Source organism: Carassius carassius, chromosome 3, assembly GCF_963082965.1.
Source record: "Carassius carassius chromosome 3, fCarCar2.1, whole genome shotgun sequence".
NCBI lineage: Eukaryota > Metazoa > Chordata > Actinopteri > Cypriniformes > Cyprinidae > Carassius > Carassius carassius.
This window is the reverse complement of record NC_081757.1, coordinates 14,719,946-14,746,598: the sequence shown is the minus strand read 5'-3', so window position 1 is coordinate 14,746,598 and position 26,653 is coordinate 14,719,946. Positions and strand designations below refer to the sequence as shown.

General features: G+C 40.2%; 2 protein-coding genes across 2 annotated transcripts in view; one reads left to right on the top strand and one right to left on the bottom strand.

Annotated features, from left to right (window-relative positions):
• lin7c (lin-7 homolog C (C. elegans)) lies at positions 1-14,478 on the top strand. The gene is made up of 5 exons (XM_059530217.1): positions 1-150; positions 1,920-2,038; positions 4,925-4,996; positions 5,591-5,800; positions 11,670-14,478. Exons 1-5 carry the CDS (start codon positions 114-116, stop codon positions 11,835-11,837), a joined length of 606 nt encoding a protein of 201 aa, XP_059386200.1. The 5' UTR covers positions 1-113; the 3' UTR covers positions 11,838-14,478.
• A 1,345-nt stretch (positions 14,479-15,823) lies between these two features.
• The window catches only part of LOC132121009 (myosin-binding protein C, cardiac-type-like), a 36,152-nt gene continuing 25,322 nt past the window's right edge, over positions 15,824-26,653 (bottom strand). Inside the window, exons 25-32 of the mRNA XM_059530211.1 lie at positions 26,187-26,354; positions 22,636-22,724; positions 21,886-22,081; positions 21,568-21,707; positions 19,701-19,860; positions 19,402-19,538; positions 18,100-18,286; positions 15,824-16,066 (exon numbers count right to left, since the gene is read on the bottom strand). Of these exons, the coding sequence (XP_059386194.1) occupies positions 16,035-16,066; positions 18,100-18,286; positions 19,402-19,538; positions 19,701-19,860; positions 21,568-21,707; positions 21,886-22,081; positions 22,636-22,724; positions 26,187-26,354 (1,109 nt within the window). The 3' untranslated portion in view covers positions 15,824-16,034. The remainder of the gene's footprint in view (positions 16,067-18,099; positions 18,287-19,401; positions 19,539-19,700; positions 19,861-21,567; positions 21,708-21,885; positions 22,082-22,635; positions 22,725-26,186; positions 26,355-26,653) is intronic.

Below are 26,653 nucleotides of genomic sequence, written 5' to 3'. Positions count from 1 at the left end.
TTTGCATTAGCCACAGCGCTTAAGGGGTTAAGCTCTAGCTAACAGCAACAAGCAGCAGCCGAGTCGCCAGTCTGGAGCTGTCGCCAAACGCAAACTCAATATCCAGGGCTAAAATGGCCTCTTTAGGAGAACCTGTGCGTCTGGAAAGAGGTAACAGAAATGATTTCTGTTGAATGTAATGCTCGGAAGCCTTTGTAAATCACGCTTTTTGCTCTTAACATCCCGCTGTCACTTCATGAGGATGGATTAGTGGACGACAGCGAGCTAGCGGCCATTCACTGTATCGGATCATTCGTAATATTCAGTAAATTCCACGAAGTTTACGAAAGCATATAAAAAGTGAAGAATTAATATTTTTTCTGTCGTTAAAGCGGCGTGTTTACGTTCAGTTAACGTTAGAGTAAAACACCAGGCTAACGTTAGCTGTCAGGAGCAGTGATCTTTTGTGTGCGTTGTTAGCTTGGTCACTCCAGGACAGCGTTAATATTAGAGATCAGTGTATTTGATTGTACTAAACCAGCAGAAACAGTCTTTCGGTGACATCCTGACAACCAGCGTCTTATTTGTAGTCCAGCTGACAGTTTATGGGGCTTTAAATAGTGAAGAGTGAGCGTTGGCTAGTCGATTAACGTTAGCAAAAGCAAAAGCGCTGATTTATTATGATCAGAGATCTTTGCATCTCTTTTGATATTCGTGTCTTTAGTAGTACAAACATATGATTAAAAACATTTTTCAGAATGAAGAAACCTAAGTTACTTCCATGGTCGAAGCTGAGAACCAAAAGGTCTTTCGTTTAGAATTTACTTTATATTTCAGATTGATTAACGAACTGTATTCATTCTTCTTTGTAGAGAAATTTGATAAAAAAAATAATGAACATAATAGTAATTATTTTCATCATAAAAAATCACAACAAACAATTATTTGGTTTTAAGGAGAGATCATTTACATTCTGAAATATTTATTTGACCATGTAATGAATATAAGGCATATATGCTCACCAGGGCCGTAGCCATCTTTTCAGAAGTGAGGGGGACAGAAATCACACACACACACACACACACATATATAACATTAAGATATAACATTTCTGTAATCTAGCTATATAGCCTAGGCCTACTAGTCAAAAGTTTTTTAACAGTAAGATTTTTAGTCTCTTCTGCTCACGAAGCCTGCCTTTATTTGATCCAAAGTACAGCAAAAGCAGTAATATTGTGAAATATTTTTACTTTTTAAAATAACTGTTTTCTATTTGAATATATTTTAAATGTAATGTATTTCTGTGATCAAAGCATCATTCCTCCAGTCTTCAGTGTCACATTAATCAGAAATCATTCTTATATGCTGATTATCAATATTTAAAACAGATGAGTAATTTTTCAGCATTCTTTGATGAATAGAAGGATCCACAGATCGGCATTTGTGTGAAATAAAAAGCTTTTGCAACATTATAAACTATATCATTCAAAAGCTTAGTCCGCCCCATTATTTCCCTGGACACTGTTGTCCATATGAGTTTCCTGATATGACTTTCTGCGCGAGAGCGCCCTCCGGCTTCGAGTATGAATGAAACACACACACACACACACACACACACACTGCAGGAGAGTTTAGAGCTCTGTGACGTTCATCTCGCCTTCTCGGTCCGAAAAAACATCAGGTCATGCGCAGACTATCATGTCTCTTTGAGTTTAAATCTATATTTATTCACACCAGCTCTTGAAAACCTCTATACAACCACATTTGCCCGAAAAATTTTTTTCTTGATGATAAAAGTGGGGGGGACACGTCCCCCGCGTCCCCCGCGTAATCTACGCCCCTGATGCTCACAGCCAAAGACAACATCTTCAGATTGAATGATGCAAATGATTGTCCACAGCCTCGGTCTTGCCCTCAGTTTTGCATATGTTCTTTTCCAGACATTTCTCGTGCCATCGAGCTGCTGGACAAACTCCAGAAAACAGGGGAAGTACCTCCCCAGAAGCTGCAGGCACTGCAGAGGGTTTTGCAGAGCGAGTTCTGCAATGCTGTGCGGGAGGTAAGAATGACCGCATCACATTCTTGCATTCAAATGAATGCTCGTCCTTATGTCATCTTGTAACTCTTGAGTGTAAAAAGTGCAGGCTGTTTTGTCTTGTTCACCTGTGTAGGAGCTAATTGACATTACTTTGAAGTGCGTAATTGCACTTAAAATATTGGGCATTATTTTAAGGCCATTTGATTGCCCATAATGATTTCGTTTGTCTTTTACATAACCGTGCTTGTAATTATTAAAGATTTGACCATTCGGAACAGATTCCAATTAAAATATAATAACTTTATTATATAATCTTTATTCTTGAAATCTGAAATAAAATCTGCTTACAATAATTTTTACTAACAAATCATGACTTGCCAGACAGATTTGCCATACATCTACCGTAAATTTACCATAATTTATAAAAAAAAGTAGGAGCAACTGAAACCACTCATATGCAAAATCACATCCTCTAATCCAAAGAAGATTTAAACGTTATCCATAATGTGAAAGAGCAAGAAAAGATGTGAGGTTTCTCTGTATAACAACGCAGATACACACATGTACAACTGCATGATGAGAAGTCTGTAATCTGGCTCTGTTTAAAAGGTGTTTATTATGTATCAACTGGTTTTGAAGAGCGCACATCTTTAGAAAGTGTCATGTTTGCTGAGAGTGACGAAAGGCTGTGAAGGAAAGGTTGTGTGAAAGCCCTTATATGCAGATGATTTTGGCATGTTTTATGCAAATAACAAAGACAACGAGGTGTGATGAAGGTACCAAAAAACAACATAGACCAGTGATTAAAAAAAAAAAAAAAACAAGTTGCTTCATGCTCACCAATCCTTCCACCCCCATTTCCACTCAAGTACTAAATTGCCCTCATCATTAATGCTTATGACATAGTGCTCATTAGTGTAGTACATGGGTAGTTGTTGTTGTGTAGAAGGACTGTGAATTCTGGATATTGATTCTGATGTCCACAAATAGCATCAATCCATTTGTCTGTTTCATACTGGGCATACAACTCTGTAGTGTTCTGTTGCCCATGTAGTGAATCTAAGACAGTTGGCACTCGAGTGGTCTCCTCCCTGCTGCTTGGTCATCTGTCGAGCTCACCGAAGTCTCAGCACAAGTGATGCTCACAGCAGAGATGCGCTTCTTTGCCTTGCTTTAGAGCCTAGAAAAAAGCAGGCGTTTCTGAAAGCAAAGATTTGTGGAAAGGTTGGTTTGCATAGGTTTAAAGAGGTTTTGGACAGAGTTAATGAAGATCATCGTATGATGTGATATTGTCTATAAATCTAAGCATTCATCCGAAATGATTTGGTCTGTCATAAACTGTATTTTCAGTTTTCAGCAACAATCTAAGAGAGAGATGTTTGTTTTAATGTTGAAAACATATTTTTGTGAAAACTAAAAACTGTTATTTTGTTTATGCTAAATAAAAAGCATAAAAGGATTTAATTTATTTGTGCGTCTTTGCTAAAACAAGTGTTTATTAAAGTGTATATCACTTTACTGATGTAATTTGCATTTCTAATTGTATACTACTAATAAAAAACATTTAATCAATTATATTAGCATTTTAGGTCGCTTAAAAAAAAACTGTACTGTACTTTTATTTTGTTTCTTCTCACTGTTGAGTGCGAGACTTGTAAATGCATCATTAGTTTACTGAAACATTCGACCTTTCACTTATTTCTGTGGCTATGCAGCCTTATTACACCTGGTCTCTGGATGGACAAAATGATCTAGATTTTGCATATTTTGACTTCAAGGCCACCCATGATTTCTCTGGAAATGCTTGTTTAGGCTGTTGCATGACTTAAGTGCTGTACCTTTTGTGATGGATGCATAAAATAGTTGATTGGTAAATCATCAGCTTTGCATCTTAAAGATTTACCTTTGCACTGAAGCCGAATGCATGCTTGATTCTCAGATAAACACGCATGACTTGGAGTTGAATGCTGAGGCAGTGTGGTGGACATATAACAACAGCCCTAAATGGGAGATGAAACCAAAGGCAAAGCATCAAGAGCAAGCCATGTAAAGAGATTGATTTGATATTGTATTCTCTTAATGGCATAGCATGGCATTCCCCTCACCAATTACAGCTGGTTTAAACACACTTGCTGTTTTTCTGGTGGCTATTTACTGAAGATCTGATCCAGATGAATTTAAACAGCTTTTTAAGGTTGAATTAAGATTCACAAGTAATGTAGATGTGACTAAACTGCAATGGATCTGGGAAACTGTCTCAGGTTCTGGAAATCTGGTTTAAATTGTACATCTGGTTTTGTTTACCTGGCAGTTTAAAGGGTCATGAAACACCAAACTACTTTCTCTAAGCTTTTAGCAGAGGTGTTTTTGTTGCACATCATAGAAGACAATGTTGGCATCTGTTCACTTAAATTATTTGAGAAAACTGGTTAATATTGAGTATTTTTTGGAGTAGTTTCATCTTTTGGGTTTAAAATCATTGTGTTGAGGTCACAATTTGTGATGTGGCAAAAGACTATAATACTTTGATGCATTTGTGTCTCATAATTAATAAGCTTTGCTTATTCACAACAGAATGTGTGACAGACACTTCAGACTGTGAGATTGCATACATTAACTGAGAGCAACATTCATGGGTCGAAGGGGAGTGTTGTTTTTTGCTTTGTTAGTGTTTGGCACAAACGCGATTCATTCACTTCGATGCAGAGTGCAAATGCAAATGGCTGTGCATTTATTTGTGTTTTTAACTAAATGGGAGCGAAGTGAAACTGAAACTGAAGTTGTCTGTGTTGTGTACTTTCGTAGCAATTTTGAAAACTGGTGAGAACTAACTAGTGCTGAAAAACTTTAAGGCTGTAGAGCTTGTATTGTATTTGTGTAATTCATGCAGTGTTCTGTAATTTTCAGGTGTATGAGCATGTGTATGAGACCGTGGACATAAATAGCAGCCCAGAGGTGAGAGCGAATGCAACAGCAAAGGTAAGTTAGCAAATATGCTAATTTAAAAGTTTTTTTCTGTAACTAACAGTATTCTACTAACTATTTTTATCACAAGCATTGTCAGAAAGTTAAACATATTTTTTAAATTATATTTATTTATAAAATAGGTCTTTATATTAATAAATATAATTTTTACAACATGCCTTTTTTATTTAAATAACTCAGTAACTTTTTTCATTAACATTTTAAGATGTAATTTATTTCTGTGATTGCAAATCTGAATTTTCAGCAGCATTACTCATGATCCTCATCCTAGTATGATTTGGTGCTCAAGAAACACTTCTTATGAATATCAATCTTGATAACAGTTGTTAATTTTCTTCTTCTTCTTTCTGGATTTTTTTGATAAATGGAACATAAGAACAGCATTTGTTTTAAATTGAATTTTTCATCTGTAAATGTCTTTACTGACACTTTTGATCAATTTAATGTTGCCTTGATGAAAAAACAGTATTGAATTGATTAAACAAAACATTTATGTACATGCACACGTATTGCCTTTGCACAAGACTAATCAATTGTTTATGCCACTCAGAAGTGTTTGATTTATGACCATCTTCACTCTGTTCCCAGGCTACAGTGGCTGCATTTGCAGCCAGTGAGGGTCATTCTCATCCACGTGTGGTAGAGCTCCCTAAAACGGAGGAAGGACTGGGGTTCAACATCATGGGTGGGAAGGAACAAAACTCACCCATCTACATCTCCCGCATTATTCCTGGAGGCATCGCTGATCGGCACGGCGGCCTGAAGAGAGGAGATCAGATGCTGTCTGTTAATGGAGTGGTATGTACATAGCTATAGCTATGGGATAGTTCACCCAAAAATGAAGATTCTGTCATTAATTACTCACCCTCAAGTTGTTCCAAACCTGTTAGACCACTGTCATCTTCGGAACACAAATGATGATATTTTTAATGAAATCTGAGAGCTTTCTGACCCTGCATAGTTCCACCACGCATACGTGTGATGTGGTAGATGTGTCGTGGTACTCTCGTTGAATACTGACATGGAAGAGAAAAAAATGTTGCATGAAATCATTATTTTTGTTTTCTTTGTGCAAAAAAAAACCCCTAAAAACATTTTTATAGCTTCATAAAATTTCATGTCCTTATTAGGGTTGGGTTTTGACACAGATTTGCCGATTCGATTAGATTCGATTGTGATTCACAAGCTTGATTTGATTTCTGATCAGATTCAGTATCTAATTGCTACATAAAAAGAAAAACTACATTACTATGCCGAAGGTTAAAATTAACTGATATGTATACAACCTGTTTACAAACGTTTAAATTACACTCAATGAAAATATATATAAATATAGTTGCATAATTATTTTTCTCGAATTCCAATTTTTTTTTTTTTTTTTTCTGGTGGCTGTCATAAAAATGTATTTATTCAAACATAAATTAAACACTGAAGCACAGTAAAAATGGATGAAAATGTTATATGGTGCATATATTTAGCAAAATGCTCCTATGTAGAGTTTTTTTTTAACTAACAAGTTTATGGTCACAGAATTTGTGTTTTCTGAGGTAAACTTGACGTTATGTGACATGCTGTTATATTGCCGTTTTATTTTCAAGGTTGAATCAATGATTGAGTGATTTACATGAGACAAGATGCGGATTTCAGGAAGTACTCTTTCTTTTAACATGCCTTTAAATCCTTATTTCTGTTTACCTGGTGCTGAAGCTGGCATTAAAGCGAAGGAGATGATCAGTTCACATGCTTCGCGCTGCTGCTTCTATTGAACTGAGGAACTACAGCGATCTGTCACTCCACATTAAACAAAGCCAAAATGGCATTTTCCAATACTGTAATAAAATGTAAAGAATTTGAAATCTGAGTTAGTTTCAAATCAAAATTCAAAAAGCACAAAGGTTATTGCAATTTATTGGATGAGAGGTGTTACAGTGCATTAACTGAAAACAGGCTTAACAATATCGATTCTTAAGTCACAAGAATCAATTTGTCTTTGTAGAAAGGACAATCAATTAAAATTGAGAAATCAATATTTTTTTACTCCGATCTAGTCCTTACTACCTTGAACGTGTCAGTTGTTTTGCTGTCTATGCAGGGTCAGAAAGCTTTAGGATTTCATCAAAAATATCTTAGTTTGTGTTCTGAAGAAGCACAAAGGTCTTACGGGTTTAGAACGACTTTAGGGTGAGTAACTGATGACAGAATTTTCATTCTTGGAAGAATGTCTCGGGTTACGACTGTAATCCTTGTTCCCCGAGAAGGGGAATGAGAACTGCGTCGAACGACACTTTGGGGGAAGCCCCTCAGCGTAGCGCCTCTGAAGTATGAATGAAACTGAGCCAATCTTGATTGGTGCTGCGTCATGACGTAATGTGTGACGGCATATGCGGAAGCTATATAAAGGACGCCAGCACAACAACAGAGACAGCTTCTGTGATGAAGCAAGCGCTCCCAGGCAGGGGGAGGTGTGGCGAAGGGACGCAGTTCTCGGTCCCCTTCTCGGGGAACAAGGGTTACAGTCGTAACCCGAGACGTTCCCCTTCGAGGGAACATCGAACTGCGTCGAACGACACTTTGGGGGAACGAGTACCCACTATGCCACAACGAGCCCTGCCTGTCCTAGTGTGAAGCTGCGCACAGGCACACTTAGGACGAGAGCACAAGGGTGCCAGGTGTCGATGGAATGTCCAGGCTGTAAAATCTAATAAAAGTGTGAGGGGTGGCCCATCCTGCTGCATCGCTGACCTCCTGGATGGGGGCCCATGAGAGGAGGGCTCTAGAGGACGCCATGCCTCTGGTAGAATGAGCCCTCATGGCCAGAGGTGAAGGCAAATTGCGCACCTGGTAGGCCATAGATATAGCTTGGACAATCCAGTTGCTTATGGTCTGTTTGGAAGCAGGAAGCCCCTTCTTGGGCGACCCGAAACAAACTAACAACTGGTCTGACTTCCGCCATGAGGAGGACCTCTGGATATATATTTTCAGAGCTCTGACAGGGCAGAGCAAGTGAAGTCTCTCCTCATCCGAACGTACGACCAACGGCTGTCTCCCCACAGGCCCATCACTCAGAGGAGCGTGGAAAGCTGAAATGGCAGCCACGTACACCTTGAGAGTGGACGGGGTAAGACCAGCTGAGAAGCGATCTTGGAGGAACTCCAGCACTGAAGCCACTGGGCAGTTAACTGGGTCCACCTCACGCTCTGTGCACCAAACGGTGAAAACATTCCATTTTAGGCCGTACAATTTCCTCGTGGAGGGAGCTCTAGAGCTGAGTATGGTCTCCACTACTCCTGCTGATAGGCCGGCCTCTCGGTACTGTGCCCCCTCAGGGGCCAGACCCACAGTTTCCATAGTTCGGGCCAAGGGTGAAGTATTGAGCCCTCTGCCTGTGTCAGCAGGTCCCTCCTGATGGGAAGCTCCCATGGAGGGCCGTCCAGAAGTAATATTATGTCTGAGAACCATACTCGGGCCGGCCACAGTGGGGCTACCAATAATAAACTGATGCCATTGCGACGAACTCTCTCTAGAACTCCCAGGAGCAGAGCGATAGGGGTAAGGCATATAGATGCAGCCTCGGCCACGTCTGTACCATGGCATCCAACCCCAGTGGGGCTGGATGTGTGAGGGAGATCCACAGTGGACAGTGAGTCGTCTCTTGAGACGCGAATAAATCCACTTCCACTGGGCCGAACCTCTGACATATTGACTCCACCACCTCGGGATGGAGTCTCCATTCCCCGGGCCTCAGCCCCTGCCTCGACAGGATGTCTGTTCCCTGATTCTGATTCTCTGGGATGTATGTTGCTCTGAGAGACAACAACTTCCCTTGGGACCACAAGAGGATCTGATGCGCCAGTCTGCATAGAGGGCGAGACCTCAGACCCCCTTGATGGTTTATATAGGCCACCACCGACATATTGTCCGTCCTCACAAGGATGTGATGACCCTTGAGATCCGGCAGGAAGCTCCTCAGAGCTCGGAACACCGCCAACATTTCCAGGCAGTTTATATGCCAGGAGGAATGATGGTCCTGCCATAGACCTCTCGTAAAGCGGCCGTCCATGACCACACCCCAGCCAGAAACGGCTTTCCGCTCCCAGCACGGGACCTTGGGACAGAAACCAAGCTCTCTTCCACACAGATAGGGAACGAAGGCATCTGTGCGTAACCCTGATCATGCGAAATGGGTTTCCCCTCGGGAAGAACCCCTTGGTTTTCAACCACCACTGCAAGGGCCTCATGTGCAGGAGACCAAATGGAATGATATTGGATGCTGCTGCCATGAGACCTAACACTCTCTGGAAATGTTTTACAGTGATGGCCTGGCCTAGCTTTATCCTGGTCACCGTGGTCAGGATGGATTCGATCTGTGCAGGAGACAATTGTGCCCGCATCGTGACCGAATCCCACACCACTCCCAGGAACGTGGTTCTCTGGGCTGGTGCCAACACGCTCTTTTTCGTGTTGAGTCTCAATTCCAGGCTCTGTATGTGGGCAAGGAACTGCCAGCTTTTGTGACTGGGCTAGAATCAGCCAGTCGTCGATATAATTGAGAACCCTGAGACCCTGAAGCCTCAGCGGAGCTAGAGCTGCATCCATACAGCCATACATTTTGTAAATGTGCGAGGGGAGAGAGCTAGGCCAAATGGAAGAACCCGATATTGGTACGCCTCGCCCCCGAAGGCGAACCTCAGGAACTTCCTGTGAGATGGAAGAATGGAAATGTGGAAGTATGTGTCCTTCAGATCTATCGTGACAAACCAATCCTCGGATTGAATTTGGTTCACGATGATAGGAACAGTGAGCATCTTGAACCTGAATCTCCTCAGAGACCGATTCAAGTGCCTGAGATCTATTATTGGACGCAACCCCCCATCCTTCTTGGGAACTAAGAAGTAGCGGCTGTAGAACCTGGACTCCCTGTCTGGAGGAGGAATACGTTCTATAGCCTCCTTTACCAGCAGAGAGTTTACTTCTTGCTCCAACACCCGAGGAGAAATATTCGTGAGATTTCCCCATGCATCGAAATACTCTACTAAGGGGACCAGCCCCTCGAGGCTGACCCTTGGGTATTAATCGTTATTAATTAATTATTAATTAATTCCTGCGGGCTCCGCGGAGGAGGCGACCTCAATCGCTCCCCCACGGGTGGGGCCGCCCGCAGAGGGCCTAGGCTGGCTAGGACCTCTTCGTTGAAGCCTTCTTCGCCTGCAGGACGGACCTCAGGTTGCCCGGCTTAGGCTGAGCCTTCGGCTGAGAGCATCGTCTATGCCCCCAGGCTGCCTGAGGGGGGGCTCTAGAAGCGGCGCTCTCTTTTTGCGCCTGTCTATAGGCAGAGGAGCTGGCGGATGGCTGCGGCTGCCCGCTTGGGGCAGGCTTCTTAGGCCTCGAGCGGCGAGGGAGGTATTGTTTGAAGGCTGCAGACTGTTTCTTTGTCTCCTGAAACCTGTCGACGACGATATTAACTGAGTCGCCGAACAGGCCAGAAGGTGAAATCGGGGCATCAAGGAGGAAAGCCCTGTCCTTCTCCTTTATGCCTGACAGATTTAACCATAAGTGTCTCTCCGAGACCACCGTTTCCTTGGTGACTCAGAGAGACAAATCTGCAGCCTTCCTCAGCTCTGCAATAATTTCCGGAGTTCCGCCCTCATCAATATCTTTAAGAAGGTCGGCCTGGTACGCCTGCAGTACTGCTATTGTATGCTCCCCATGTACTGCTCCTCATATGCGGGGACACGGGGTGGCGAGTCATCCCCAAAATCCCCGCCTTCGATGCTGAGCACGTCTACTTTCTCGGAAGCAGACAGCTCAAGCACCGGGCTCTCCACTCGTGCGGAAGAAGCCGCATGGTGGGCTTGAAGAGCATTGCCGTGCCACCTCAGCGGACGCGGGTCCTGCACCACGGGGCTCGCGAGCCTGGCCATCCCCACTGAAAACGGCTAGGTGGGAGCGCAGCACATGGATCGGCAATCTCTCACAATCCTCGCAAGCAGCCTCCTCGAGAGCTGCCCGCGCATGCTGCACTCCCAAACAATGCACACACATATGGTGTGTGTCCCCACCCGTGATATAACGTAGGCAGGGATGCACACACCTCGTGAAACTGCTTGTGCTCGCCATAATAATGCTTGTTACTATTAGACAATACAACACCAAATAAGACAAACAAGACAGAGCGCTTGCTGAAGAACAGAAAGCTGTCTCTGTTGTGTGCCGGTGTCCTTTTTATAGCTTCCGCGTATGCCGTCACACATTACGTCATGACGCAACACCAATCAAGATTGGCTCAGTTTCATTCATACTTCAGAGGCGCTACGCTGAGGGGCTTCCCCCAAAGTGTCGTTCGATGAAGTTCGATGTTCCCTCGAAGGCGAACTATCCATTAAACAGGCACAGATAATTGATAATATTTCATAATACATTTTATGACAATGTATATTTATATTCCTAATTTAACTCTTATTTAATAATAGATTAATATAATAATTTGTAATGTGAAAAGAATGTTTACAGACAGACTGAGCTTCACAAAATTTAAATCTAATTGATGCATATAAATGCTGAATGAAGTCAAGCAAAAACCGGACTTGTGATTTCAGTTGGAACAACTTTATTTTTTATTTTTTTATAGCTGAAATTGAACTCTTAAAGTGCATGTAAACTTTTTCAGAGTGTAGAAGGAGAGCACCATGAGAAGGCTGTGGAGCTGTTGAAGGCAGCTCAGGGTACAGTGAAGCTGGTGGTACGGTACACCCCTAAGGTTCTCGAAGAGATGGAGTCGCGCTTTGAGAAGTTGAGGTCTGCTAAACGCCGGCAACAGAACAACTACCCCCAGTAGGGTGTCTCGCCTGAGCCCTTCACCCCTCCCATCTCTCCTTCCCTCTCTCACTTTCTCTGCCATTGTCTTTAATTCTTCTGCCATCTGTCTTCCTCGTTCACATTCACTCACCCCCTTTCTCCAGCCAGGGATTAGCCACATGTTTGGCACTCCTTTTTGTGAAAATTTTCTAAATCCTCACCTCCTCAACAGTTTTTTAACAGTCTTTTCACACACTTATTCTCATAGCATGAACACTACTACATTGGCGCAGGATGTTGTCACGTACACACCACACACACATGCACTATTGGTGCATTATTAAGAATGTACTGTCATTTGGGATGTTGATTTAGTTAGATATGCAAGGGGACCATTGCAATGTTCAACTCCTGAGGTCATCTGAATGAAAATGTCAAAAAAGTGCCTCGAGATTTACAAAAAAAAAAAGTCGGCAGCCCCCACTACATCCCATCGTAGGCTGTGTTTTACGGTCCAAGCACAAAATGAGAGAACACTACCACACCATGTTAAAATGCAAAATGACTGTAAGATTCATTGTGTATCATTGCATGAAAGGTTTGTGATATTTGTTTGTTTGTTTACTGTTTGCCCACAGAAAGTCAAAGTTCACCAGAATTGTTAAAATCTAATTTTGAGTCTCCAGAGAGATAAATGGCAGAGCGGTGACACAAGCATCCCATCAGTCCTGCTGTTTCAAACACAAAATGTCAGCTGTAAATATACTCTCATACACAATGTCGCTGACTGACCCAAACTGATTGACTCTTCACATCATGTTTACATTATAAACTGACACTATTTTTTGTTTTATGAATGTGTGCACAGAGAAAAATGCTGTGAAAATGTCATTAGCACTGTTGAGTTCAGTATCAACAAGAATATGAAACTATTTGGGTTTGTTTAGTGTTTTAGAGAGACAAAACATGTTACATCTGCTCCCGATTACTAAATTGAAACTGTCTGCATTTGAATGAATATGTGAATGTTTATGAATTGTTCAGTCAAACAGCAGTTCAGAGGAGATGCTTGTAGCACCGTTTTAGTGTTCGATAAATATAAATTGAAGGAAAATACAACCTTTTTGTAGCAGATGCCCCTTAAAGCACAGACAACCACAAAGAAGCAGTCACTAGCTCTTATTCAGGCTTGTTCCTCTTTTTTTTTTTTTTGTAGAATTTAAGGTTTTATAATTGAAATCCTCACAGCAGAAACACTCATTTAAAAGTGTAGTGGGAATTTTGTTTTATCTTCTGTTGTTTCAGAATGCTTTCTGAATGTTAATGTGGCACTTGCCTTTCAGACAGCTGTGAGTCCATATGTTACACCCAGTTCACGCTGATCATTACAAAGATCTGCATCATGATTCAGAATCAGTTTGCTTAAATGGTTATATTTGCATATCATGAGGTAGCAACCGAGCATAATGTTAGCAAAACAGCAATGAATGCATAAAAACGAATGTTATAAAACTCCGACCTTATTCACTATTCATTATACGAGACCTGTCTTAATGAAGCTTAAGTTAAATTTTTATTAATTGGTGCTGTCATTCTCTTTCATTTATTTTGTCTTTTTTTTTTTTTTTTTTTGGAACAATCATTGTTCTGGAAATTCAGTAATTTTACATATCAATGTCTACAGGGCGAAAGATGCAGATCTGGAGCTGACATTTTATCAGGTCTTCTCCAGATTATATAGTGGCTAAAAATGCAGTCTCGTTACTAAAGATTCATCTCTACTTGTTCATGTTACAGCCAAATTTTAAGGATTTAATTGACATGTTTTTTTTTTTAATCCAGTTTTGTCAAGATTCATATTATAAAAGTAGTTTAACACTGCACTTTCTCTTTGTACTAATTTTCACATGTTAAAAAATGCAACAAGCTTGATGTATTTTTACCCTCAAATGCAGGTATTTTCAGTGTCTGACAAGCTTGGGGGAGGGGGCAGTCTATTTTTCCCAGTCTCTCATAAAATATTTAACGTGTCTAATTATAGAGGCCCATGACTCACCCCGAGCTGTGAGATACGTAGGTGTTTTGGGGGTGAGAGATAAAAGGGAGGTCTGATGTCTTGCATGAAGGAATCATTCGTGTTATTGACACACACAAAAAAGAAGAATCAAGAGATGTCTTTTCTTTCTGTGGTGTATACAGTGCTCAGGTTGGCTCTTTCAACAATATCATACATTTTAAAGCATCATGTATCACAAGCAATAATGAGACATGATCCATTTCCTGTCATCATCATCATCATCGTCTCAAACAGGTTACTCACTCCCCACTCATACTTGGATGTGTCCACAGGGGGGCTGATTAGCTATTTTTATAACCGTTTTCTTTTGATATTTTACCTTTTTGATAAAGTGATTTTTCTCCCAAGATTTTATTCCAGGAATGCTTTGTATTGATTTACCTTGACCATATTCTCCCTGTGATTCAGGTAACAAGACCAAACTTGCATCCATTCTGGGAGCTCTTTCCGTGTCTGGTCAGCTAGTCTGGACTGTTTTTAAGAAACTGTTTTATTATTTGACATTTCTGTCCTGCTGCAATGTTACATTAATGTGGATGTATAAATACTGATCAAAGTGATTTGTTTTGAGGATACAGAGTTTAAATATACGGGGTTTAAAATCTTTTGTGTGTGTTTCCTTTTTTCTTTTACTTGGAAAAAGCTAGATAATACGTTTTAGGGAGAAAAAAAGTAATCTCATTCATAGGCAGTTGCATCGCTAAACTAGCTCGCATTTGCCTAAACACTAGAGGGCGCCGTAGGACATAACATGATCAAAAGTTTAAATAATTGCAATTCAGTCGTTTAAAGATTATAAATAAATAATAATAAAAAAAAAACAGTAACAGGAAACGGGTAAAAATGTCGACATCCATATTACATCAGTCTTGTGTCGTAATGTAATGGCACACGGTCACAGACCAATAAAAACTCTAGGGATTTGCCAGCCCAATTTAGTTTCTTGTCAACGTTGTCATAGACTGTGTTCCGTCTGTCTCGGGTTGCATCTTAAAGTCGCACGTCACGGACACTGAAAGCCTTACTGATTAATAACATGTCATATAAAAACAATCCCTCTTCAGACAAGGTGTACAGAGTTTGAACTGTGTTAATGAAGAAATATCGGCCTGCTGACCGTATTAGTGAATGATCTGTCATTCAAATGCACCCTCTGCATTACCTCAGACGGCTTTCCAGTCAGTGGCTCCATTGAAAAATATTTATAAAGACTGGATTCGCTTTTAAAATTCTATATTTTAAACTGAAGGTTTTATTTCCAGATTCGAAAACATATGGTTTATCAATTATGTTTGTGTGAGAACAATGACAGAAATTGCTAAACTTCAACATGGAGTAGGCAGTCCACAGTCATTTTGACACCTCGGCCATGATGGTATGTCTGGGCTTCATTTCAACCATTTCACCCTCTCAAACCTGCCTCCAAATTGCCACTGGAGAAAATCCAGAAGAAAGCCATTCAGGCCAGCCATGCTTTCTGCTCTCACGGATAATACCAGTGAGTTGACGCTTCCAGATGGACTTTGTGTGGGCTTTGTTATATTAATACCAGTAGCCTGTTGTTGCTGGGACATACTTTGGGCCGTGTGAGTGCCTAAAGAATGCAACTGATAGCTGTGCCATCGCTGGTATAGACAGGAGAGTGCGTCATCATGATGTATGGAAACTCAGAGACACCTGTCTGTCACTCTCAGTGTGACTGTGGTTTCTCAGGTGATCAAATGCGTCTGCATGAGTGACAAGTCGTAGTTCTAAGAAATCTCTCGAAATTTGGAGAGAAATGCAACCAAAGAATGGAAATAATATTTGTGTTGGGATAAATCAACTCCCTAAAATGTTGGTGCAAAAGAGTTATATAGCTACTTAAAATGAAAACCAGACAATAAGCATCCACAAAACTCTTACATTTATTTTGCATGTTTTGCATACAATCAAAAAATGAAACAAAAAATGAACCCTAGCAATAAAGAAAAGCACATCACACCTAAGCACAGACCATGGGATTTGAGTGAGAAATGGGGAGCACAAGCAAATGAAGAAAACCACTGATAGATTTCTTTGCTCTGTCATTTGATCACGGACATGTCATGGGATCAGTTTCAGGACAGAAGACAGAAAGAGGACAAGTGTCACAGTTTCTCCAAACCCATTACGTCTCTCTCATTTCTTGATGTCTTCTTTTGTGACTTGAGCTGCGATGAAGTGAAAGAACCATTAGTAGATTACATCCTGCATTTACAAAGGGGGAAAAAGACTACTACTGTAGAATTATATAAAGTTACCTTCAGTGAAGTTCAAAATAATTTGTTATACATCTGTGTGACCTACAACAAACTTGCATGCATTTCAAAGCTACACCTTTGAAACCGATAAGCCCGTTTTGTTTAAGTCAGATTATAACATTTTATGTTAATTTGAAATGATTTATTCTTTAAAAAAAATATTTAGATAGAAGTGGATAATCCCAAATATCCTATGTTATATCATACAGGATTTCAAACATGAATTAGTGCACCTGCTGAAATAGTTCAAAAGTTTGGGCTCAGTAAGTTTTTATTCTCTCTGTAAGAAATGAATACTTTAACAATTATTATTGAACAAGGATGTATTACACTGATCAAAACTGATAGTAAATATTAAAAAAAGAAAAAAAATCTTTAAAGAATCAAAAAAATATTACCACAAAAATAGTATGCAGGTAAAGTGTTTTTAACATTCATAATAATAAAAAATATTTATTGAGAACCAAATCGGTATGAAGATCACGTGCTGCTAAATTCTGCTTTTTCAACACATGAATAGATTACATTTTAAAATCTATTAAAATATAAATCAATTGTTTTACAATTATAATAAAATGTCATTTTTTATTGTATAAAATATAAAAAAATATAAAACTAAACTAAAAGTAACTCCTCTGAAAGCTTCCACTCTCCTCACAGTGCTTTTAGAGAACTGATTTGTTCTTCATGACGGCAGAGTTTGATCAATTTCAGTATTGAGAAGCACCCAGTCATTCTGGACTTGAGACTTGTTAGAGAAAGTACAGACAGTGTGGGTGTGATGACAACACATGGGGCACTGTCATGCTTACCTTGGACACATTTCACACAGAGCAAACCCGAGCTCACTGTTTAGCTGAATGTGGAGGGAAACGGGAAGTAAGGAGGAAGTATTAAATTATGACACACAGCAGAAATCATGGATCACTGGATAGATCCATTTTTGGAACTTCAGACACACTTCTAGGTCAAATCCATCAGTTATTAACCAAAATGAAAATTTCAATTTATGCCAAGACATGCTATCCACGTTTCTTTGTTCTGTTTGAAGTATAAGTGTAATTCTAGACTTTTTGTTTGTTTGTTTAGTTATAAAATAAAATGTTATTACAGCCAGAAGCATAAATGGATTTTGATCTATATGTCTCAGCATATATCTTTCATTTTATCATCTAAAAAATGCTGGGTTGTTTCAACCCAACACTGGGTCAAATATAGACTAACCTTGCTGTTGGGTTAAATTTTGTAATTAAATTTTTAACCCAAAAGTTCGGTTAGTCCATATTTTACCCAAAATTGGGTTGAAACAACCCAGCATTTTTTAGAGTGTAAGTTTCATTCATAGGATGCCACTGATTATGGTCCCTCATACAACATTTAAAGGCATGGTTGACTCAAAATATAAAACTTCTGTCAAGTTTATTTCTTCTAATGAACACTAGAAACTATTTTTTAAAATTGTGGCTAACCAAACAGTTGCTGGTCCCCATTGACTTTCATAGAAAAAAAATGCTATAGAAGTAAATGGAGACCAGCAACTGTTTTCTTACCAGCATTCTTTAAAATCTGATTTTTCTTTAAAAAAAATTATTGGAACAACCTGAGGGTGAGTAAATGATAACAGAATGCTCATTTTGGGGTTAACCATCCCTTTAAACAGCACAACTGTTTTCAACATAAATATATATATATATACACACACATATGTACGTATGTATGTATCTATATATACCGGTATATATATATATATATATATATATATATATATATATGTATATACACACACACATTACAAACATCTTACTGACCACAGGCCTTTGAACAGAAATGCAATTAATAGACAAATCAAATGTTGTCTTTAGTATATGATATTTAACACTGAATTTTATCATCAACTCTTACTATGCTAATTTCTAGATAGCTCTTGAGAGGCATGTACTTACAGCGAACTTCCAGTTTGCATTCTACTACGTCTTCTCCGCTGTCGTTGACCGCCTTACACATGTACACACCTCCATCAAACGGACACGGCTTACGGATCTCCAGAGTCAGCACACCCTGATTGCTGAACATACGGTACTTGGCCTCATTTGTAATGTCCATCTTGTTTTTGTACCATGTGATTTTAGGCTGCACAAAAGATTGAGATAGATTTAAAAGGGTTTAAATACGACAATTTCGTATGCTGTCTTGACAATTTTCATATATAAACATTGATAGATACTATTTTTAATATCTTAATATTAAATATATAATATTAATATCTGGGCTAAGATACTAGCTTGTAATATATATTAAGCCATTAAATATTTCAGGAGCAGGGTGATACAAATTTTATTAATTTTTTTATGCACAAAAAATGCTCAAAAATAGACCAATCTGGACTCTTCAAAGTTCTAGTTGTTTTGATCTTTTCTGTTTCAGCATGACAATATCCCTATGAACAAAGTGAGGACCTTTGGGATGAATTAAAATGCTGACTGTGGAGCAGACCCCATCAGTGACCTCACATGATGCTCTTGTGTCTGAATGAGACCAAAAGCTTACAGTTACAATCCTCAGCATAGGGGAAAGTATGGAAGCCTACTTAAAGGGATAGTTCACCCAAAAATGAAAATTACCCACCCACATGTTGTTCCAAACCTGTAAGACCTTCGTTCGTCTTCAGAACACAAATTAAGATTTTTTTTTTATTAAATCCATGAGCTTTCTGACCCTGCATAGACAGCAATGTAATTGACACATTCAAGGCCTAGAAAGGTAGTGAGGACATGATTAAATTTCATGTTCAAGGCCCAAAAACGTAGTAAGGGCATCGTTACATGCAACCTCAGTGGTTCAACCTTATTTTATGAAGCTATGAGAATGCTTTTTGTGTGCAATGAACAAAAGTGTTCTGTGCTTCATAGAACTATGGATGAACCACTGATGTCACATGGACTATTTTAATGATGCCCTTATTATGTTTCTGGGCCTTGAACATGGTAGTTCCACTGCTTTCTATTGAGGGTCAGAAAACTCAGATTTCCTCAAAACTATCTTAATTTGTGTTTGTGACATGAGAGTTTGTGACAGGTTTGGAACAACATTTTTAACTTTAACTGTGATCTTTTTTATCTTACAATGTAGACTTGTATTCTCTAGAATTGCTGAAGAAGCAGAAATGACTGATGTTTTGGTGTTTCATATATTTGGACCTACAGTATAGTGCATGACCTTTGATAACTATGGTCACGTTTGCTCACCTTTGGGATGCCTCTTACGGAGCAGCTGAGTGTAGCATTATATCCAGCAATAACTGAGCGACTCGCGAGAGGATGTGTGAACTTGGGGGCCTCAGAGAAATCATGCTCTTTGTAGGAAGGAGGCTTGTACACAATGCCTGTAAAGAAAACCAAAACATATATATGGAGATCAGGGGAGTATTTAAAAACTTTAAATACTGACAGCCTAACCACTTCATACCTCCAGAAGTGTTCACGCTATCAACACTGCATACCAGTAAGCAGGCACGAGATTCTAGTGTCTGGACACAAACCATCACCTGTTTTCTGGATGTAGGCGCTGTCTTTGGAGATGCAAAGCTCTGGACTCAGACCCACCATATTCATGGCATACACACGAAACATGTACTCATTCCCCATGATCAGGTCTGAGACCACACAGTTAGTGCGCCGGTACTGCTCGTACACGGTGTACCATTCCTGCAAAGTAGAGAAAAACCACACAAACCTAGTCCTATACTGTGTACCACACACACTCGGATTAAAAGCTGTATCTGTTCTCCTCTGAAACTGACAAAACCATATATGTTATATGAAAATATTCAAATATCCATAAAATAACGTTTTATATATACATACCACCATTTTAGAAATACATTAATATTTTGGTTCACCAGGATGTATTAAATTGATCAATATTTAAAGTAAAAAAATGTAATAAGAAATGAAATGAAGGATCGTGTGACACTGAAAACTGGAGCAATGGCTGCTGAAGATTCACTGTTGCCATCACAGAAATAAATTACATTTGAATATTTAGTGAAATAGTAAAGAGTATTTTTTTAACTGTAAAAATGTTAGACTGTTTTACTGTATTTATTTATTTTTATTATTATTATTAAATAACTGTTTTGGTAAGCATAAGTGACTAAAAATAAAATATAAAAAATCCTACCAACATCAAAAATTGAATGGTAGTTCATTTGAAAAAGTATGATTTTGTGGATGTTTTTTTAAGTCACACTTATTTCTTATTGTAATTATTGTGGGATGGGGACGTGAAGAAGAATAATTTTACCTGAAAGGCAAAATTGCATGAGATTTTTAAGCACAAACCTGCCATTTGTTAATATTTATAAATTTGTTTCCTTCGTTTTTCCAGTGTTACTTTAAAAATGGGTATAAAACACTGCATGTTCATAGTGAACCACTGTGCCATGGGGTCACCAGCAAACAGTATGTGGGAACTACTGTATGTCACTACTTATCCTTGCTAATCTAAAACATTGTAGTGTGGTTCTCAGATTTCTGGCTATACCACTGAAAAATCATTGTCCATTGTTATAGACAATGTGGAAAATGCTGCCGGATTGCTTAACGCATGTATTAAGCCAAAGTGTCATCACTACAGTATGTTTGTGGGAGCAGTATATGTTGAAGCAGGTAAATGGCCTGCCCATGAATGTGCCCCAAAGCCTGCTGCCTAAAGTGCTTTTATATTTAGCAGCAGAGCATCTCCGATTTCTGATTGAGATTGTCCTGTGAAACTTGATAATCCGGTGTCTTCCTGCCTGCTGCTCTGAACACAGGGAGAGAAATAGACTAGCTCTAGTAACAATGTGAGGTGAAACCCAAACCGGGTGCTTTTTATTTAGCCGCTAACCTTAGTGGCTCAAGAGTACAAAGGGGTAAAGAGACCACTATAATGACAGCACTTAAATCAGGGCAAGGCCGTGGGCTAAGATTACAGCGTGCTTGCACAGAAGGAGGCACAGGTGCTCTAATTTGGTGCGCGGCAAGGGTCATTTTGGAGCTTTGGGTACTGGATGTTCTGGGTGCTGTTCCGCTGGCCCACAATTCAGTGCCACTGGCCAACTGTATGTCACAAGAGAGGCTATAAACTCATAGTCTCCCTGCACCACTGTGCTACTGATGAATAGTGTACATACATTACTCAATTATAGTGCTCACAAGCTTAGCTGCTTTAGATGGCAGGCACGGGGAGGCTTACAAACCCACCAACTCTTTCTCTCTATTCGAGTTTGATTACTAACAGTACTTGACATACTGTATGTACTCTAAAAGTATATATGTGCAGTATGACTATGTGAAAGAAACATGAAATTATCCAAATAAAATAAAATTCTCCATTTTAGCAAAAACACAAATTTGTATGTTTGGGTTTACCATGGTTTTCTTATCAGCCTTCTGGATGGTGTAGCCTGTGATGTCACAGTTTCCATTATCCTTGGGTGGTTTCCACTCCAGGGCAACGTTGAAGCCCCAAACATCTATTATCTTTAAATTTTGGGGTGGGCCTGGCAGGTCTGACAGTAGAAAAGAACAATATTTTACTGATACAATCAAACACACTTGTATCGTAAATAAGATAACATATTCTGGTACTCCAAACTGAATGTTATTCTTGTGTAATTGTGTCAAATGTAGTCGACGATACAAGTTCAATTTACTGTGTATGCTGTCAAACAGGTCCTAGTAACTCACCAACAATCTGTATATTCACACTGGCCCTGTCCTGCACATTCTCAATTTGCACTTGAACTTCATACTTCCCAGAATCCTTTCTCTCAGATCTCCTGATGAAGAGGATGGTATCAGTGTCGCTGTTTCGTATGCTGACCTGCTTAGGGTCCAGAGGCTCGTCGTTCTTTATCCAGGTCACTTGAGGTCGTGGTTTACCCTTAAAAGTTAGGTGGGTGAAGAACGAGTCAAGATATCTCATTGTTCACTAACTATATTACCAACAAAAAAACAAAGAATAAGTACTTTTATGAGGGGACAGACAAAGATAGATAGATGGATGGATGGATGTTTTTGGGCACTACAGGAGTGTTACAGATGCCATTCAGACTTGTGTTATTGACTACCACCTGTATTCAGCCTGTTTCATTAAATTTCAGCCATAGAGCTCAGAGTATTTATAGAGTGAGAGGCTGAAGATCTATGTTTCACAAACTAACCCTGTTTAACAAACAAGTGGAGAAGTTACAGTCTACCAAACACTGAAGCTCTAGCTGATGGAAAATGTTGGAGGTCAAAGTCTGCATCAAAGGAGGACAGCCAATGGTTTCACATTGCGACAAATAATACTGCTGGATACAGCAATGCATTACTTTGCTGGATCTTTTCATGCAAATCTAAAAAATTTTGAATGGATTAGTCACTTGTTCCGCATTATAATTTTGATAGGGATGTGCACATTTCAAACCCAATCTTAAGGAGGATTTTTCTCACCTGGAAGGGGATTACCAGGTTAATCGTTTCTCCTACTTTCTTGATGAGTGTCTGGCGGAGGTTACGGGGTAGCCAGATTTTGGGTCGCTCTGCAATAACAGAATGCAAGTAATTCACATGATGGCCCGGCATCTTATTAGATAAGATTAGATTAGATTCAACTTTGTCACTGCACATGTAGGTACAAGGCAACGAAATGCAGTTAGCATCTAACCAGAAGTGTAATAAGCAGTAAGTACAGAATATACAAGGTCTATAATATGTACAATAACTATACAGATAAGTATTATGGACATAATTTACAGATTTTAAATACTATTAGCATGATATACAGATAGGTGTACTATGAACTATAGGTGTATTATAATAGGTGTACTATTATAATATAATAGCCTGTCTTACCACATCTCATTTGCTATCTCATTTCCTTCCCAACAGTGAACTGTAATGCGATGCAATAGATGGATCTTCACTTAAAAAATAAAGCTCATTTGCCTGCACATTAGCATTTATAAGCATAGTTTCATTCTTTTATCAGGTTGACTCATCTGTAGCAAGAGGCATTAACATATGGTGTCTCTAAACACAATCTAGAAGACAAAAAGCTGATATATTTGAACCTCTAGCATCACTCTGAAATGTTGACCTTAAATCAGAATCAGAATCAGAAAGAGCTTTATTGCCAAGTATGCTTGCGCATACAAGGAATTTGTTTTAGTGACATAAGCTTCCAGTAAACAGAGACAACAACACACAGACAGGGAGGGCGGGCAGGGGAGCACCAATAATCCTTTCAGCAGTCCGAACAGTTCTCTGTAGTCTTCTGATATCTGATTTTGTAGCTGAACCAAACCAGACAGTAATTGAAGTACACAGGACTGACTCAATGACGGCTGAGTAGAACTGTTTCAGCAGCTCCTGTGGCAGGTTAAACTTCCTCAGCTGGCGAAGGAAGTACAACCTTTGTTGGGCTTTTTTCACAATGGAGCCAATGTGATTGTCCCACTTCAGGTCCTGAGAGATGGTGGTTCCCAGGAATCTGAATGACTCCACTGCAGTCACAGTGCTGTTCATGATGGTGAGTGGGGAAAGTGCAGGGGGGTTTCTCCTAAAGTCCACAGTCATCTCCACTGTTTTGAGCGTGTTCAGCTCCAGGTTGTTAAGACTGCACCAGACAGCCAGCTGCTCAACCTCCTGTCTGTAAGCAGACTCGTCACCGTCCTGGATGAGGCCGATGACTGTAGTGTCGTCTGCAAACTTCAGGAGCTTGACAGAGGGGTCTTTAGAGGTGCAGTCGTTGGTGTACAGGGAGAAGAGCAGAGGGGAGAGAACACATCCCTGAGGGGCACCATTGTTGGTGGAGCAGCTGTTTGACATGAATTTCCCCAGTCTCACTAACTGTTGCCTATCTGTCAGAAAGCTGGTGATCCACTGACAGATAGAGCTAGGAACAGAGAGCTGGGTCAGTTTGGTCTGGAGGGTTGTTGGGATGATGGTGTTGAAAGCCGAACTAAAGTCCACAAACAGGATCCTCACATAAGTCCCTGTTTTGTCCAGATGTTGCAGGATGAAGTGCAATGCCATGTTGATTGCATCATCCACGGACCTGTTTGCTCGGTACGCAAACTGCAGGGGGTCTAGTAAGGGTCCAGTGATGTCCTTCAGATAAGACAGAACCAGTTTTTCAAACGACTTCATGACGACAGACGTTAGAGCCACAGGTCTGTAGTCGTTAAGTCCTGTTATCTTGGGTTTCTTTGGAATGGGGATTATGGTTGAGCGTTTGAAGCAGGAAGGCACTTCACACAACTCCAGAGATCTGTTGAAGATCTGTGAAAAGATGGGGGCCAGCTGGTCAGCACAGGTTTTCAGACAGGCTGGTGTAACGCCATCTGGGCCTGGTGCTTTTCTTCTTTTGTTTTTCTTGAAGACCTGGCGCACATCATCTTCACAGATTTGAAGAGCAGGAGGTATGGAGAGGGGGATTGCAGGAGGTGTTAATGGTTTTGTAGGGAGATGGTCAGAGTGGGTGTTGGGGGTTTCAAATCTACTATAAAACTCATTCAGGTCGTTAGCAAGTCGTTGATTAGCCTCAGTGCAAGGGGATGGTGTCTTGTAGTTTGTGATGGCTCTCAGTCCTCTCCAAACTGAAGTAGAGTCGTTGGAAGTAAACTGGTGTTCCAACTTTTTAGCGTAGGTCTTTTTAGCCGCTCTAATCTCTTTGTTCAGTGTGTTCCTGGCCTGATTGTACAATACCCTGTCCCCATTTCTGTAGGCATCCTCTTTGGCCTGACGAAGGTGTCTGAGTTTTACTGTAAACCATGGCTTATCATTGTTGAATGTTAAATAAGTCCTGGTAGGAATGCATATATCCTCACAGAAACTAATATAGGATGTTACGGTCTCTGTGAGTTCGTCCAGATCGGTGGTAGCAGCTTCAAAAACGCTCCAGTCTGTGATGTCAAAACAAGATTGTAAATCCTGCTCTGTTTCGCTGGTCCATCTCTTCACAGTCTTTACTACAGGTTTAGCAGATTTAAGTTTCTGCTTGTAGGTCGGTATAAGATGAACCAGACAGTGATCAGAACGTCCCAAAGCTGCTCGTGGAACAGAGTGATATGCATCCTTTATTGTGGTGTAACAGTGATCCAGTATATTACTGTCTCTGGTGGGACAGGTAACATGCTGTCTGTATTTTGGCAGTTCACGGGAGAGATTGGCTTTATTAAAGTCCCCAAGAATGATTAAAACAGAGTCCGGGTGTTGTTGTTCTGTGTCTGTGATCTGATCAGCGAGTTTCTGTAAAGCCAGACTTACTTGCGCTTGAGGAGGGATGTAAACACTAACCAGAATGAACGAGTGAAACTCCCGCGGCGAATAGAACGGCTTGCAGTTGATAAACTGCGTTTCTAGATCAGGACAGCACATCTTCTTTAATACAGTTACATCTGTACACCACCGTTCATTGATGTAAAAGCATGTCCCGCCGCCGCGCGATTTCCCCGTTGATTCTGCTTCGCGATCCGCTCTAAACAGCTGAAAGCCCGGCAGATGGAGTGCGCTGTCCGGTATGGCGTCATTCAGCCAGGTTTCCGTGAAACACAGAGCAGCAGAGTGAGAGAAATCCTTATTTGTCCGAGAGAGCAGAAGGAGTTCGTCCGTTTTGTTGGGTAGAGAGCGGAGATTTGCGAGATGGATGCTAGGCAACGGCGTTCGAAATCCACGCTTCCTGAGTCTGACGAGCGCTCCCGCTCGCTTTCCCCGTCTGCGCGTCTTGAAGCGCTTGATCAGCGCCGCTGCTCCTCCGATAACAATGTTCAGTAAAACGTCTGTATAATAGAAATCCGGAAAAATATAATGTGGTGTGTTCTGCCGAATGTTCAGCAGTTCATCCCTGGTGAAACTGATCGTGTTTGTTAAACAAAAAACAGGAAAAACGAACAAAAACAGTACAAACACTGGAGAGCCAAGCACTGAAGCAGCCATGTGCGGCGCCATCTTGGATCTTATAGCTATCATAACATTTTAAGATCTTTCTCTGTGTAACTCACGCATGATTTCACGGATGGTGACTGCTTGTTGCAATGTGGCAGGAAGGCTTGGGCCTGCCATGTTATAAGCCCTCACACGGAACTGCATCTTCTCTCCAGTTGGCAGGTCAGAGATGACCACAGAGGTCCTTTCTGTGAGACCCGACAATGCAGGAATCCATTCATCAGCTACAGAGATGAATAAAAGTTTCAAACACAGAGCATTGAGAATTTATTCTAAATAGTACGCTGATGCAGTTAAAAAAAAATCATATGTTTTACACCTTAATTTATGAAGCTATACTACCGCTCAAAAAGGCTATTAAGGTCAATGCAACTTTTTTTAAGGAAACTTAAAATTCCTTTTTAAGGATTACATTAATTCAACAAGGATGTGTTAAATTGATTAAAAAAAAAGTTCAAAATTACATTGTTAATAAAAATAATAATAAAATTTCAATTTTAAATAAATGCTGTAGTTTCGAACT